This window comes from Dromaius novaehollandiae, chromosome Z, assembly GCF_036370855.1.
Source record: "Dromaius novaehollandiae isolate bDroNov1 chromosome Z, bDroNov1.hap1, whole genome shotgun sequence".
Lineage (NCBI taxonomy): Eukaryota > Metazoa > Chordata > Aves > Casuariiformes > Dromaiidae > Dromaius > Dromaius novaehollandiae.
In genome coordinates this window covers 52,668,280-52,685,547 of record NC_088132.1, presented here as the reverse complement: position 1 = coordinate 52,685,547, position 17,268 = coordinate 52,668,280, and the positions used below count along the sequence as shown (strand labels likewise).

Sequence of the window (17,268 nt, the reverse complement as noted above, 5' to 3'; positions counted from 1 at the left end):
CTTCATAAAATGGATCTTGTGAAGATGAGGAAATATACAATTTGTATTAGATAACATGGACAGAAGACTTAACTGTGAAGAATGACACTGCAATACTTGCTTGCAGTATCAGAACAAGTGCGTTGGCTGGTCTACAGAGCTGTAATTTAATTTCCTTTATGGCTGGGTACTCACCATTCTAAGTCTGCTCTTATCACTTTTGTTCAAGAATGTTCCTGAGCTTCCAGACACTACAGAGCACTCTAGAACTGACTTATCTCGTGATCTGGCAGCCTTGCATGAGATATGTGTGGCACACTCGGATGAACTTCGAACACTCAGTAATGAGCGAGGTGTAATGCAGGTAAGCTACAACAGTTAACAAAAAAAAAAAAAAAAAATCACAGGTGCAGATAGTATGTCTTGAGTTACTGCATATCATGACTTTTTTTGAAATACTTTTGGGTAGCAGTATGAGTGATAGATATATTATTTACATTTCATGAAGAGGTAGTTGTAGCTCTAAAGGTGACAAACAGTCAATAGCTTTGAGCTTCTTTATACAATGAAACGAAACAGGTTGTAAAGCTGTGGGTGTTTTCAAGTTTCCAGAGGAAGCTTTTAGTTTCCAGAAGCCTAAACCAAAGAAATGACTGTCTCCTGATAGGCTATCTGGGTCACTAGTTTTAGGATCTTGTGTTTTTGTGCCTTTTTTTAATTAAGAACTAAACATACTTGCCTGAGTTTTCTATTGCTACATCGTTTCTGCTTCCTGATTTATTACACTTGTAAACAAACATGCCAAGCTTTTCTAGCAAAAACACTATAAGCATTCTGTTCCAACTATTAAACTGGTACACAACTTTCATGAAAATTTGAATTTTTTTCCTCTTAGAAATGAAGTTACTTCATGCATTGCCTCCAAAATACTACAAAAGTAATACTTGTCTACAGTCTACTAATTATGAACTTCTAGCAGACAAATTTAATATCTGCTTAAACTATCACTACATGTGCAATACAAATCAAAAGGGTCTCTTAGTCTTTCAACACAAAGGATTTCTGGGTTTGTGGGGGGTTTTTTGTTTTTCTGAATGACTCACTTTCAAAGAAGTCAAGTTTGGGGATAGTTCTTAATCTTACTGTCTCCAAACATTATCTTGTAAATCAGATTTCTTCTCCTCATGGTTTAAAGACTGGACTACTTGTATCCTGACTCTTTCAAAGCCTTTGTTTAAACATATGTAGACCATAATCAAAGTGGTTTTTGTTTGTTGGGTTTTTTCTCCTGGCACCAGATGACCCAGTATCATGTCATTTGAGTAATACATATTTCAGCAGTAAACCTTTTTCAAACCAGGAGGGTTACTGGGAACTTCTGTGTGACTTTTGCAAAATGCAAAAATATATTTGTATTTAACCCTATTACTTTGGCAGAAGAAAGCTCAAGGAATTGAAAATGAAATGATGTCCATTATTACAGCAGTTCAAATCTTATCCAGTTCAGTAACTAGAATTGATGTCTTTAGTGGCACATGAGGAAAAAAAATCAATCGTGGTCAAGTTCCTAATTCACTCAAAACTAGTGATCATCTTGAGAAACAAGGCAGAAAAGATGGCTAGACTGGCATAGCAGGATAGTAGATGCTCTCAGCACTAAATATATGTGATGTTGATGGATAAGGGCTATCACTTTTTTCAGAAGGCCTGTCCTTGGATAGTATGTATAAGTAGGATTAAAAAAAAAAAGGGCAGATCTTGAGAAAAATCTGAAGTATTTCACTGATTTGAGATACAATATTGTTTCCTCAATATGTTTATACCTCTACTTCAGAGGATAAATTTTTCCTCAGGGGTTTCCATAAAGAAAATTCTCTCAAAAGTTGTTTTTCTGTTTTTATTCTGCCAATAATAGCAATGCCTTAATGGTTCAGGATCACCCTGATATAGTTAAACATAGTTCTACTACAATGAAAAAATGAGTGGGCTCCCAAAATTGTGTTACGAGTATACTTTCCCAGCCTACCTATGTTATGTGAATGTCCAGTTGCATCTGGCTGACTTCAATGACTAAGTTTTCAGAAGGAATTAATAAGTATAGTTTTGGATGTATGGAAAAGTGAATTGTATTATCACCTTTTTTTCCTTGTCACAAGGTTTATTTTTTCATTTTCTTGGCCCAGTTATGCTCTAACACATGAAGGAAAATAACTGAGAATAAGAATCTGTTTTTTACAGCTAGGAGAACTTGGTTTCATTTTGAAACTCACAGGTTAAGTTGACAAGATGATGTGTTCATTCTTTTTAAAAACAGCCAAACAAAAAGATCCATAAATGCAGGGACAGATTTCATCATGATGTTTTACAGTTGCCTTTCAAAATAATATCTTGCAACTAGGGAATCAGAGCTATTTCCTTTTTATATGGATTTATAATATAAAAATATATGAAATATTGTAGAAAATACATATATTTTTAAACTGATAGCAAGTCTGGTAAGCTAATGTTGAAAGTGCTTCTCAAGTGAGAAGAGACTTGTTTTTTCTAATTGCTAATGTATGGCTGTACTGCCTTTTTTTCTACAGCATGTTCTTAAGAAGCTGTTGGCTATTACAGAACTGCTTCAACAAAAACAAAATCAGTATTCAGTGTCTAACAACATTAGGTAGCAGCCCTCTACCTGAATTCTGCATGGATCCAGCATGCCCAACATGGCAACTCACACCAGTATCACTTTCTTCTTGCTCTTGCCAAAAATAGCACACCCTGTCACATTCCCAGTGATGTGTGAACTATGCAAAAAGAAAACAAAGATTCTGTTGGTGAATGATTGTACCAGCAGCTTTTTAAGCTATCTGTGCAGGACACTTGCACTTTTTTCCACTTGGAACAAATTTTCACAACCTCTGAGCCTTGGTGTACAGTTCACCTTCTGCAAAGAAAATGCTGTGACTGTGTCTTGAACTTTGAAAATTATTTTCAGCACCTCCAATTGCCAAAGTTTTGCTGTCTTGTTGGAAAAGAATTATAAACTGACAAGGAAAGAAATGCATTGTTTTGACAGCTGCATATAACTGGATAACACTTTTTACTGTAATTTCTGACTGTTTCCAATTATTATGACTTTGACTGTTTTGACCACTTTAACTTGTATTTACAGTTTCCAGAGTTTGATGTTATGGTAGGAACAATCTTTGCAGTACACTTTTTATACCATGCTGTTTCTCTTGCTGGAATCATGTTGAAAGAGAATATGCAGAATGGGTCTTGACAGCTTTATTTTTTAATGTGCCACTGATTCAGTCTGAATAATTCTTCCATCAAGGACTGTATATCCAGATAAAATCACAATGCTTTTGTAAAATGTTTACAACAGTAAATAATTTGAATTCAGTAAATTTATTGATCATTGTATCAGATGTGCATGCATTCATTAAACCATTTTATAAAATATGTATTGGTTGGTCTTTTGTGTAATGTAAGTCTACCATAAATCTTATTTTTATAACTGAAATATCAGTTTTTAAAATAAATCAAGTTGTAGAGAGCCTGTTTATGAAAACCGGTAATTTTGGCTGCTGTGAAAATTTTTTATGGTGTCTACACACATGATCTATTTTGAAATGTTCATATAGTGTCACATGTATGGTTTTTAGTAGGAATCTTCCAAGCACCAGCTTCTTTGTTATACCATATTACAGACCAAAACTAAAAGTTTGAATAAATAACAAGGAGAGGGGGAAAAAAACCCTTAATTTGTGCAAATCTCACATGGGGCAAGAGAACAAATCTGTTAAAGCTATAAAAAATTGAAAGAGGATGTTTCAGCATTCCCATTCATGACTCTTCTTTTCTTGGGACTGATATGGTAATGGATAAAAGGATGTTAAGATTCACTGACAAGACTAATGAGAAATTGCATTATAAATAACTTGTAATACATGAACACAACTGTTATAGTTGTCCTAGTGGTCTAACATCTGACTAGGAAGAAAAAATGGATGAGGAAGGGAAGGTGGAGATGTAATTGTTTTGACTATTGTGTTACTACTCTAAGGCTCATGTATCCCACTTGTAGTAGGATAGAATTATTTGCAGGATGGTCAATAGGACAAAAGTTTGAAGATAAGTAATAGTAGAAAAACAGAGAGGTGCTGACCTTAAAGCCAAACTTGGTGGAGTATTAAAATAAATCATACTATGAAAAGGTTTCAAATTTTGAAAATGCTGCTGCTTTCTGTATTTGAAATCTCAATGCCCTCACTCATCCTCATCTTTAGACATCACTTAAATATTACTAAACTTGTGCTAATCATTTACCTAACCTCTTCCTAAGCTTGCACAACTAGAACTCCTAAAATTTCTCTAGACAATCCATCTCACACTTTGTTTTTCCCTACTATAAAAACATTCCTCTATTTCATATATCCTGTCTATGAAAAAAAGGACAAACTACTTTTTGCAGTCAGTTTTACACTAATTGGTATAGTCTTTATCTTTGGGTCTTTGCTGTAATGTTAGTGCATGTTTTCTCAGCTTGCAATTGCTCTTGCTGTGCTGCCTTGGACTCTTCAGTTGAGCCATATCATTACTGAAGATGAGTGTCCAATATTGGATCTTCTGCTGTAACCAAGAGCTCCGAGTGTCAATAAGGAGTATGCCATTAAGTATATTTAATAGGTAGACATGACACTATTACTGAGTTCCTCTGTAGATCCTCTCCTATAAAGCTACTGCTTGACCAGTTCCTGTCAAACCTGTATTAAATTACATCTTAGAGGAAAAGGTAATCAACAATTTCATTTTCAGCACTTCTTACAGGTTCTCTCCCCCTACTTTTAATTAGGGAATACATTATGTCACTAATGGAAATATGCAAGGCACAGCCCTCATTCATAACTTGTATGAACTGTTGCTGAATACTCTGCTTATAGCTTCCAACCAGTCTAGAAACTAATATGCTAGTCCTAACAGTTTCAATTAGGTCAAATTTTCTTCATTTGCTTTTTAAGGTGTTACATAAATGTTGTCAGGCCTTCTGAAGTGAAGATGTGATACCTCCTTTTCTTCCCTGACTGCTTGGCCTACTACCTTGATGTAGAATGACTGTTTTGTCAAAAACAAAGTATGGCAGTTTGTAAACAAAGTTGGTTGCATTTTTTTAATGTAATAGATAAATAGCCAATGATGAAAATGAATCTAGATAGGTTTCAAAGTTGCTTTAAGGTGTGCATATTCTAGAGGAACTAACACCACTGCTTATTTTCTAAAACAATGTGTGAAAGTGAAATACTTTGACCTAGATTTGGAGGGTATGTAACTATTTAAAGCTTTTTTTAAACTCTCAGTTGGCCCTGGTATGTTGGTCACAGCAGTTTGAGATCATAGTTATAGGAACAGCAGCTGCAGTAACAAATTAAGTCACAGCATTTACAACATGGAAAGTAATAACCATAGCCTGTATCTGCTGCAGTATATTTGAGAAGAGCTTCAAGAATGTTGAAAGTGTTACAGGCACAGTTGTATTCTTACCTATTTCAAGGACAAATTTGGGAAGAAGGCAGCACAGCTTGTCTAAAGCATTTAAGTATCTACACCAGATGTCTCCTGCTTTTATTTATCTACTTTGCTAAATGCAAAGTGTGATTAAGTCTAGTTACTGCTGTGCTGTACTTCTAAAGTCAAATCACAAACTGTTCCAAAGCCAGAACTCTTCCCTGAGTGACAGATGTCTGTAAATACATATTTCACATTAGTGTTTGACTAAGAAAAGTCATACACTTTATTGTAAAGACATTAAAACTGAGAGAACAAATACCTCCCAAAACTGAGTAAGAAACCTCTGCTAACACCAGCCACTGAATAGCAGGTAGCCCAAGCAGGTCCTGGCACCCAGAACAGTGGTAGAATGCCATCTTCCTTCAGGGTTTATAGTGTATCTGCAAGATCATCATCAGTCCATTCTTCCTAAGGGAAGAAAAGGAAAAAGCCATGCTCTAAGCAGCATATGCAGTCAGTATGTCTTACAGTTAGGTGGGCCAGACAACAAATAGCTACAGGTGCATGCTACTGCTGCACACTATGTCAAGGTAACAACTTCTACACATGCCCATTGAAAAGAATTTAATCAATACAACTCTTTCTTCCTATTGATCTCTTTCAACCATATCTACTATTAATAAACATTAAATAGTAAATTTAAACTGCTTTTAACCATACTGCAAAACTGGTTTGTTATGTCCAGATTACCTGATACTCACATACATCTGCAGGGAGACTTCTGGAGGAAAAAGTAAAGACTAGGGACCATGTTGCATTACACATACCATTCTACTTCTGATAATGAGGAAACAACATTGACAATCTTAACTTACAGCTCATCTTACTGTAAGTGGAAATGAAAACTAGTACATACTCAACTCCTAATGAATGAGATGAAATGCACATTCATTAAGCACATCATGACAATCTGACTTAAGATCCCATGGACAACAGTTGCTTGACAACTTAGAGGACATTCTCTTTACTTCCTTGATCATAAGATCTGTGCTCTGACTTCCTCCCACTTCTAAATGTGAGCACAGCATAAGGATTTTTAGGCTTTCCCTAGCTAGTTGTGGGACTCCAATTAAGTTCTTCTTCCTGGGATCATTAAGGATATATCTTGCCCTCTCAGAAGTATTAGCCATTGTGCTCAATATCCTTTGCAGGGGAGAGAGAGAGAGAGAGACAGAGAGACAATTCAGTCAAGTAAATGCATCAGAGGGAAGATTTCATTTTCAGCTAATAGAGGCTAATCCCAGAACACAGGATTGAAAGCCTCCTGGAATGAGTCTAACTTCTTGTTCCTACAAACATGTCCATGGGGTTTTTTTGGTAAGGAAATTAAAAGTCTCAACCTTGTGTTCCTTATGCCCAGGATTTAACACTCCCTAGTTGAAGAAGCAGGCTACAGCCTAAAAAAAGGCATTTAAACTAGTGGTGACTAAGCTCTTTATTACCATTAAATAAAGCAGTTTATCCACATATACTCTAAAAGCCAGTCTCAGTCATTTTAGCAGTCCTTTTGAACACCTGTTTGAGGTTTATCTCATCCTTCTGCATTACTGGGGACCATGCACAGAATTCCAAACAGCTCAGATTGGGGCCTTTTACTAGTATCCTGCCCTTTTTATGGCTTCATTACTTTGGCAGCTGTCATCTATGGCCAGTCAGTACCTTGTAGAGTCCTAGCATTTCAAATTCATGAGCTCTCCACCCCCATTATGCCCTTTGTATTGGTATTAACTTCAGTGATAAACTGGTAGATCCAAAAAGAATTGTTATAAGTAGATTTGAACTGATTGTGCACTTGCATATATTACACCCTAATTACAGCTATAAACACCATCAGTATCAGCTGTCTACAGGATTGGTGAAGCCTCAAAGTGTGAACTATACAGACACTATAAGCTTCCAAAAAAGTTAAGCCTACTTTTTCATGTGTTTATGATTGGCAAGCCCAAATCTGATCCTGCACTGATTATTACTCAGAAATGAAAACACACAAGCATAAACCCACAGCAGTTCAGATACACAGTTATGAAGAAACAGCTCTTGAAATTTAAGAGTTTTTACAATATGAATGTAACAACTGATAATGAAATGCTGTAGATTATATTAGTTCATCTAGTTCCTTTGGACAAAAGAATTGTAAAAAGAAAAAAAAAGTCAGTTTGCAAGAGAACCACAGATCTAAAACTCCTAAATAAGACCTCTTCAAATTAAGCTAGAGGAAAAAATGAGTATCATCTTAGGCTTAGTTTGGAGTTATTTTCTAAATCATTTTATGAGGAAGTAAAAAAAGTTGCCAATTTCCATAGTAGTAGAAACTCACATGGCAAGGATTTGAACAGAATGTGTTTTAGTTTTCATTCACTTTTTAGATTGGCATTTAGAGCAAACTTTAGTCAAACTTTTTTACAGTATTAAATATTTTTTATTAGATATGCTTGAGATTCTGCATTTCATTAGAGCGTATCTTCAAGAGTCTTGTAACTGCATAAATTTCAGCTTAGCTCCATAGAAATGATTTTTCAGTTTGGTGCTATAATGTGTAACTAAAATTGACCATGGTAACGATAATTTACACAATTCAAGGAGCCTTGCAAAACAAACAAAAAACAAAAACAAAAAACACACCCCCACACAAAAACACCCCCTATAAAAGCACATACAACACATCCTGCATTTTAAGGTTAAAATTTTAACTGACAACTCTATTCAGCAGTTCACAAGTTTTCATAAGTAAGTGCCATATTTCAGATGTCTTAGACCACAAGGCTGCAGAATGTCTTCTGCTCTTCAGTATCAAGAGATGTCCATTAAAAAAAGGGGTTTTTTTGAAAAAACTATTCCTCCGTTAGAATGTATTAGTAGTCTGTACAATTTTCAGTCAATTTTTCAAATGAGAAGCGTGGAAGATGTTTCAAATTACACCTGAAGCAGTACCTTAATTATGTTTTAAGGCACCCTCCAAAATCTCTACCTCATTTATATTCAGTCTTCTAATTTGCAGCACAAGCTACCCCTCAGTGTAATTTGTGAAAGCCTTGGTAACACATAGCCTGAGGTAGAAATTTAATCTGGAAGCTGAGTCTCTGCCCTGCACAAGAAGCCAAAGAAAGTAAATGAAAACAGAACAGAAACACTGGCCAGCAGAAAGACCCCCAAATACAACTTCTAAGAAAAAAAGCCTGTCTGATATAGTTTTTCCAAGATATCCTCATTTGTTTCATCCACAACCTGAGAAGTTTTCACTGTCATCACCTAAGTTAGGATTTCTCCTCAAGCATTCAGTTCCTGGCTTCCCAAAAAGTTTTCATCGCAGTCTCCAGAATCTCAGTTTTACAACTGTTACTTCAGTGGCATAGGGGGGTTTCACATGCTGCATTTACAGGTAATTAGCTTTATGCTGCTTTATGGTTGCAGTTATACAAGACTTTTGAATCACAGAAAACAGCAGGAAGGATGCCTTGCCCTGACTCCCCCTCTCCACAAAAGACCAGGGTGTTTAAGAATGCTCCAGGTACAGGCTAGTAAGAGCTCTGGCTTATTTTATAAGAACAGGTTGAAAGATTTCTGAGCAGCATGTAAATTAATATTAACAGAGTTAAAAAAACAGTCTCATTAGTTGTGTCATTTTTGTCTTGGCAGTAATTAAGAGGGTGGAAAAGCAATACTTGTACAGTAGATTTACTGACCTCATCCATTCTAGATTTCTTTGTTATATATTCATCATCTTCATAACCTTTCCTCTTCTTCCTAGACCCCAACCAGAAAAAAGTGAAATGCATATGCATTTTTAGAGCCAGGTAATCTCCTTATTTTGCCACAGCATTTAAAATTAGATTACGTACCTATTTGCCACAGACAAAGTTACCAAGGTCTAAACTAATAGCTTTGCTAGAAGCTTGTAGTTCTGAGTACTAAAGTGAAAAGGGCATGATACTCTCCAGAAAAGAGAAATCAAGAGCTTAAGTTTCACAGTCCACTGTAAGCCTTAAGAAAACATTAACCCTTTACACAATTTTTCCATTAATCAAGTGATTTGAAGCTCTCAGTTCTCATTACACATGATAAAGAGGCCAGGCCTTAAAAGCCATCCTGAGCTCCAGATCCATGTTACAAATAAACAAATATTACTGGTGCTTGCAGTGCAAATCAGCACAAAGAAGGTATTTATGCATTACTGAAAGCACTACTAGAAGCAAAGAATCAAGACTTAAACTAGAAGAAACTCACACAGCAAACAGACATCCTTGTTTAGATGTTTTAGTTTTCATTCACTTACAGAGATCAGAAAAAATTAAAGTTTCTATAACAGTAAAAAAGCCAGAAAGTTCAAACATAAAGGAGGAAGTGTTAAGTATCTACTTACGGGTTTATATTAAGTGAAAGCTCCAAGCTGTGACACTTCTCTAATTTCTGTTTTAGAGCAGCAACCTCTTCAGGCCTTGGTAGTTCATATTTCTTTATAAGATTTTTCATGCCTACAGTGGCAACAACACAGCCTTAAGCAAATTAAATAATTTCTGCTCCACTCCATGAATTACACAAGGTACTATCAATCAGTACTATGGCTACTGTTACCATGCATCTTACACTTAAACTTGGACCACTAGTTAACACTTCCTTCCCTCTTTATAATAAACAACTAAAACAAGTTGTTAACATCACAATTCTGGATTTCCTCAAGGCAAGTGAGTTGATGCAGAGTTCACATTGCTGTGCTAACAAACATCAGGGTACACAAATACTCTTTGCATTCAGCATTGTACCTCAGTCTTTAAAAAGAGATTGGTTTTAGTCTTGTTAAAAGGACAAATTAAATTTGCAACTATCCCACAAGAAGCAAGGCACTGATTTTCACTACCATCAGTTCTCTGTACATCTACTCATTTAAGACCTCCCTCCGGTCATCATATGCTTATAGAAGAGTTGCCTTTGGGCAAAGGCTATATTCTACAATGTTGCAAGTAAAGACAAAGTGAGCCCAGTTTTCCCTTTTCTTCTTACTAATGGAAGCAGGAAGACTAGACTGGTTAGTAGGAAGAGAAAGGGAAGAGTATCTTATGTTTACAAATCCAATTTAGATTTAAGTGTAGTTACCTGTGACTAGTGTGGTATATTCACTACTAAAGTCAACTTAGTTGAAAGACTTTAGGTTTTTAATGCTCCCTTTCTTCCATTTTATATGCATGCATTCACTCAGACATTACAGAACTGACTACTTACTCAAAATTTCATAACTCAGCCTTTTTATTTAATTAAACTTAATAATCATAGACTGTACTACAATCTCTATCATTCCAGCAAAATCATGTTAGCATTTTGATATTGCTAGTATTAAAAACATACAGCAAAACTTAAACCTCTTTCAAACCATCCTTATAGTCTGCAAAATATAAGTAAGAGATAAAACCTGGCAGGTCACTTAACATTAGTAATTTTAGAAAAGGTACCCTCTGGTGGCAGAAGTAGTTATGTGCAGGCTTTTGCTAGAAGCTGCACTTCAAGTCAAAGTGACTGAAAGGAAGTATTTCATCCTAAGGCTTAAACAATAGAAGTATCTAGCACCCAAAACAGACTTTGGGCTTCTGAATACAAGTTACTCACTAGCATTTAACTGACTACAATTCATCAGGCCCTTTTTGTTTTAATTTCATTTGTTTATGTCAAAGCTAAGTTTGTATTTTCTCCCTCTGCTTCCTGCCAACTGCTTCATTTTATTGCTCATGATTTACTTAATTAATGCTAGCCCTGACGTGAATAAAATTGTTTAAAGAACATTTTTCTGCTCAAAGTTTTTGTTGTTGGGAGGGAAAAGAAGTTCTCCTTTACAGATATAGTTTATCATATTTTTCCAATGTTTACTTACATTTCATACCATCTAGTAGCTTGGCTAAGGATGTTCGGTTTTCTTTCAGCATAAGACTTTCTGATAAATAACTAAAGAAACATGAAAGAGTAAGTCTGAAGTTCTTAAAATGTGTCATAGTTATTTGTGGCAGCTACTACTAGTTAATAAAAAAACCTTACTACTTATCATTTACATATGCTAAAGCTTTATAATTGGACTTAATAAAAACACTGTTACATAAATGCTATAAACTGATAAAAAAAGTCTCTTGTTGCTTCTCCATTATTCTTCTGTAACAATTTTACAAAAGCCTTTATTTAGACATGCAAAGAACCAAGTTCCTATGTTGCAAAATTAAACATTTGTAAATAAGTCTTGTTAAGTCAGCTTAGGTTTCAGATTCTGTGAAACGTCACACCAAGATCACACTGTTGCACAGTATGACTGCTGGAAAAGCAAATCCTACAAAAGGATAGCTTTCAGACAGACGAATGGACAAGAAAGTTTGTGAGACGGGACTGCTTCTTTTGGCAGCTGCACAGCCGTGACTCTACTGAAAGCAAATGTAAGATGTTTTCTTTTAAGGTCTGTAGAGCTCTTCCTCTTCCCTCAAAGATTCAAGCTTCCTTTTAACGTGGACATTAAAAGAACGGGGTAACACCATTATTTAGGTATTTTATTTAACGCATGCTAGTGTTAAAAAAAAAAAAAGGAATTTCATTGCAAGTAACGACACCATGGTACATGACCTCATTGGAGTAAAAACATGACAAAGAAACAGATTACACTTTTAGCTTTAGTACTCACCTCATTTAAGCTTCCAAATCTTAAAAAACAAATGAATACACCAGCCCCCTAAACACAGGGTAAACCACAACCAACACAAGCAACAGTCCTCACCAAGTTCCATAATAAGCAAATAGTTTTTCCTTTTCTTGGGAAAGTGCATACTTATGGATAGATTACAAAAATCCAAGACTCCCAAGTCTTCCAATGCACATTACCTTAAACTTTGGTTAATATATAGGCATAAAGAGATGTATCAGTTGCAGCTTCCAGTCTCAAGCAAATGGCCACCAAGAAAATAATTACTATAAGCTGATAGCTGCTCTGTAGGTATCACTGCTATTGTAGAACTCAGTTTGAAGCAAAAATATTATTTAACCTTCTCCTCATACCATAATGAAAGACTGATTTGGAACCATCTATTCTCTAGAGCTCTAGTGCCAAGAGTGGCACTTGTTCTTCCTGCAACTGTAATTCTTCTCAGACTATCATACACATCATTCACACTGTATGAGCAACAGACTTGCAAAGTGTCCAGGTCCCATTCACCCTGTTGCACCTCCACACACATGCACACACCCACCAGCCCGTAAGATCTGAACTGCAGCATTAGTTTCCATCACATCCAGCAGCTCACAAGCTCACCTGCAATAACGAGTGACCAGATTACAGCAGTTGCATGGGGCAGACAAGTGACAAAGATTTAGCTTTTCATGAACATGCAAACAAAGTTCACATACTTTGATTCAAACACTGTTTACAAATGATCCAAAGTTCTTTTCATAAGCATGCTTTTCTGAATCATGGCATAAATACTAAAAACTAGAAATTCAGGAATTAAATCAACAACTTTAAAGTTAAGGACCTGAGTATTTTTACGCTGTTCTGAGGGGACAGTGAACACAGCACAGGGTATTGCCCACACCAACTCATTCTTTTAAGAAAGCCACCTTTTATTCATTCCTAACAAAAAGGAGATTCATTTACAGCAGATAGAGGGAAACTTTCTCGAAAGAGCACAGCTTGCGCCTACTATCAGCCTTTTTACCTACAGCAGTTACACTCCAGATGCAACACACTCACATGGAACATCATGTGATGAGCAAAACACTCAAGACACAGCTAGATGTAGCTCAGAGCAGCCACATTAGTTACAGTTCTGGAAGGAAAAAAAAAAGTAACCTTTAGTCCTTGGGAAGGGGGAGGAACCAGGGAAAGGCAAACCAACACATTTTAGCACTGATATCAAAGTGCTTGATGATGCCTTTGCAAATACCAATAAATAAGACCATAGAAAGGAAAGCAGATACTGATCTAAAATAGCACCTTTTCATCAGTCCCTTCTCATGGAAATCACACTGTTGGAGTGGCCAAATACAGCAGTTAACAGTTGCTGCACACCTAGCTGTCAGTTAAAAAGAAATTCTCTTTGACTCTGAAATCTTAAATATCTTACTGATTAAAAAGTACCTAAGTTTTTAAGGTGTTTTGTATACTGAGCTCCCATTGTTTCAGTTTTCTTCACTCACTCGTCAAGATCAGTCTGAAAATCTTGTTCTGTTCTAACCAGGGCAAAGTCAGTGGGAAGAAGCAAAAAAAGAAGAAAAAAGAGACAGACAGCTCATCATATATCTCCTACTTTGGGAATCTGAAAAAAAGATAGCAACACTTCAGTTTTGAAAACTTAATTAAAGAATGCAGCAGATGTGTTAATGATCAGTAAATATATACTTACACTTGCTACTTAAGAATGCCTAAAACAAAATAATACATTATTTACAATGTGTTGGTACAATACAGGAAGCAAAGTGTTTAAAGCATACCTATAAAGAAAAAAAAGCCTACCTTTCCATATTAATTCCTGCTCTTGAAGCACTAGATAATATAGCAGTAAGAGCTATTTGTGAGGGAGTAAAGAGCAGATATGCATCTGTCAGAGCTACTCTATTGAGAAAGTCATCAGCTGTTTTCCTCAAAACTTCAGGATTCTCCAGCATTGGATAACGAGTCTAAAAAAATAAGTAAGTATTTATGAAAGTAGGCAGCTGTTCCAGATCTTCTGGTTCACAAGTTTAGAACACACAATTCAACAGTGCTGCATGAAGAAAAAAGTAGCAGGTCATCTTATTCTGAAAGATAGCCTAAAATCCTTAAAGATCATAACATAACAGACTTCCTTTCAGATACTTGCCCATCTACCACTTCAGAATCTAGATCTTTCCAAGCAGAGAGACAAAAGTAACTTAGCTTTTTTAATACAATCCCGGAGATGTTTGCATTGCATCAGTGTATGAAATATGCAGCATATAAAACAGTATTACCTTCAAATCAATTAGAAATCCCTCAAATGGTCTGTATGGATTGTGCACGATAAGATGAAAGTTCAGCTGCTGAATAAGTAGTAGTTCATATTCCAGTATTTGTTCTAGGGCTTTTTCCTGCCCAAGAGGGCTTTCTCGAAGGTTACCAACAAACTGTGCACTGGACACATTAAATTCATCTACTTTACATGCCAAAAATGCACATGTTAGCCTTGAGAAGGGAGGAAAAAAAAAGTGAACGACTGACATCTGCAAGCACCCATCTCGTTATCAAAAACTCATTCAAAAAATTTAAATCTTCAAAACAGTGTTCAGAAAATGGAAACAGAAAGTGACTACTTTTTGTCTCTACTTGTATTTAAGCTCTTTGACATCCTTTCTCATTTCTTCAATCTTTTACAAGTATAAACATTATGCTTCTAATCATTCTGCTGAATACAGTAACTCAAGATGTGTTGACAACTCACATTATTATCCGAGGATGATACTCCATCACTGAATTATTGAGGTAAAAGCGTTTGAAATACATACAAGCTGTTCCCTAAATTAAAAAAAAGGGAGGGGGGAATAAGTAAGTACAGAAGCAAAACTAGATTAAAAAAACATAAATCAGAATGAGTAATTTTGAATATACACTAAAGACAAAGAATACACAACGGCTACAAGTACAAGCACATGCTGCCATGTCAGTAAGTACCTCATAGTCCAATATTATTCCTGTAAGAACCTTACAAAGTGGTAGTTCAGTTATTTTTTCCTCCAGATCAGAGATTCAGATTCAGACTTTCCTCCAACTAGATTTCCAAGTTGATTTGAACCCCATCAATATGAAACCAGGTGTTCAACAACATTACTCAGGGGGTCCGATCTAGCATGCATACTCTAAGGGGGCTGCTTCTCAAATATAAGGTCATACTCTGTATAGCATGTAATGGCAACCTGTTGCTTCATCAAAAAGATGTTTAGAAGAGACTTTTCATGTTTATTGGTCAGTACACCAGCTAAAAAAGGAAGACTGACTGAGGCCAGTGTAACTAACCCTTCTTAATAATTAGGTGACAAAAGAAGCACTGATTTCATTCCCCACTTCAGCCATAAATCCCCTCTCTCCTGAATTACAGTCTTCTGACTAATAAAGGTCACTTCAGAGATTTCTTTTTTTGACGGTTTAACTTACTGCCAGTACAGGTGCTTTAAGCAGTGTATTTTGAGGTCAGACATGCACCTATGCTGTTGCAAAAGCAAGTGGACCAAGCAGCCAAAACATGGGATTCAGCAATGAGAATGTTTTATTATATCATATTATATCATATCATTTATCTTTAGGTTCATTTCTACTTCTCGCTTAGGAGAAGAGGGAAGGAATTGGTTAAAACCCAGCCCTGAACAAGCAACAGATGAAGCTGAGAAATAGTTCTCTGTTTTAAAAAGTGTCATACACCCCAGAAAACAGACAAAGAGAAAAAAGCAGTTTGAAATACTACAGTACTGCAGGAATAAACACTCAAAGGACATCCATGCTTTCAGAAATAAAATAAGCAAGCAACAAGTGAAGGAACATGAGACACAAAAGGGACAAAGCTTTTAGCTTCATTAGTCCTCACACTGCAGACACTTCTCATTGTAGGCATATCAAATCATACTGAAGAAGCAGTAACGTCTCAAACAACCATCTCTTGACAGAAGCATCTGAGGCATCATTAAGGGAAGCATGCTTCTCTCAGAAGACAAAGCCAGCAGACGGAAGAGGAAATTCTTGAGACAGAGCCAAAACACTTCTGCTTACCACCACAGATCTAGGCATTGAAGGTTTAAAGACAGCACAGAAATCCAGTAACCTTTTCTCATAGTGTTTGCATATTGTCAGCTCCTCATGTGGCTCAAGCAGGAAAGGGTCACTCTGCTGAACCTTTGGGAAACAAGGGCGATTTTGACCCAAGCGCTGCGCTCCAGCACTGCCTGCCCGCCCCGGGGCCCCCGCCTGCCCTGAGGTCCTGCCCGCCGCCACCCCCCGCTCAGAGGCGCCAGGCGAGGAGGCCCCGCCCCGGGGAAGCAGGCGGCGGCCCCGGCGCCCCGCTCCCCGCCCGGCCGTGGCGCTGCCTCCCAGCCCCGCACCTTTCCGCCCGCCACCGCTTTGCTGCGGAACTTGCGGCTCGCGTCGGCCCGACAGCGCGCCAGCTCCTCCTCGCCGCGGAAAGTCCAGTGCCGGCGCTGCGTGCTGCTGTGATACATGATGGCGTCGGCCGCGCGCCCCGCAAAGGCCGCGCCGCGCCGCGCCGCGCCGCGCTTTACGGCAGCGTCGTCGGCGCACTCACGTCGCGTGCGCCATGACGCACCGCGACGCCGCGCCCACTACAGCTCCCAGCATGCCCCGCGCTCCCCCGCCCTCCCCTGCCAGCCTGCCAGCCTGCCACGTGACCCCAAAATGCACCGCGCCCATGGGGACGCGCCCTTCCCGGCAGGCTGCGCTGCCGCGGGGAGCGGAGCATCGCGGGAGTTGTAGTTGCCGCCGAAGGCGCGCGAGCGCTGTGGCGGCGGCAGGGCGCCCGCGACCGTTGGCGTAGCGACAGTTGGCGCCCGCCAGCCCGTCCGTGAAGCGGTGGGCGGGGGGCCGCTTTGAAAATCCCCCTGTGAAATCATATGACTCGATGAAAACCATGAGCAGGATATTTTCGTGGAAGTAATTAGAAGAAGGTTAATTAGGAGACATTTGATCTGGGTTTGCTGCTGCAGGGAGAGTCGTGGTGATGGGTGTCAAAAGAGCCCGTTGCTGTGGATGCC

The 17,268-nt window shown here is 37.8% G+C and overlaps 2 protein-coding genes across 4 annotated transcripts in view; one reads left to right on the top strand and one right to left on the bottom strand.

The window, feature by feature from the left end:
* LOC135324994 (ras GTPase-activating protein 1-like) overlaps window positions 1-3,432 on the top strand; it is a 63,609-nt gene extending 60,177 nt beyond the window's left edge. For both annotated transcript variants that reach the window (XM_064502264.1, XM_064502265.1), the window contains exons 24-25: window positions 209-343; window positions 2,565-3,432. In XM_064502264.1, coding sequence (XP_064358334.1) covers window positions 209-343; window positions 2,565-2,648 — 219 coding nt within the window. In that variant the 3' untranslated portion in view covers window positions 2,649-3,432. The remainder of the gene's footprint in view (window positions 1-208; window positions 344-2,564) is intronic.
* Window positions 3,433-5,737: 2,305 nt separating this feature from the next.
* Window positions 5,738-16,825, bottom strand: LOC135324995 (cyclin-H). Of its 2 annotated transcripts, none has more exons than XM_064502267.1 (9): window positions 16,603-16,822; window positions 16,274-16,396; window positions 14,955-15,028; window positions 14,488-14,698; window positions 14,012-14,175; window positions 11,399-11,469; window positions 9,899-10,010; window positions 9,222-9,282; window positions 5,738-5,946 (listed from the first exon to the last, which is right to left on the bottom strand). In XM_064502267.1, exons 1-9 carry the CDS (start codon window positions 16,717-16,719, stop codon window positions 5,908-5,910), a joined length of 972 nt encoding a protein of 323 aa, XP_064358337.1. In that variant the 5' UTR covers window positions 16,720-16,822; the 3' UTR covers window positions 5,738-5,907. The 2 variants fall into 2 exon arrangements, with proteins under 2 accessions (XP_064358337.1, XP_064358336.1); XM_064502266.1 differs by lacking the exon at window positions 5,738-5,946 and adding an exon at window positions 7,935-8,623 and having other exon boundaries at window positions 16,603-16,825.
* Between the last annotated feature and the right edge of the window lie 443 nt (window positions 16,826-17,268).

Excerpts from the sequence above, each read along its gene's own strand:
- LOC135324995 (XM_064502266.1), bottom strand. The coding sequence starts at position 16,719 with ATGTATCACAGCAGCACGCAGCGCCGGCACTGGACTTTCCGCGGCGAG. Across the intron at positions 14,176-14,487 it reads GATTTCTAATTGATTTGAAG|ACTCGTTATCCAATGCTGGA; the intron begins GTAATACTGTTT and ends TTATTTTTTTAG. Across the intron at positions 11,470-14,011 it reads GCAGGAATTAATATGGAAAG|TTATTTATCAGAAAGTCTTA; the intron begins GTAGGCTTTTTT and ends ATGTTTCTTTAG.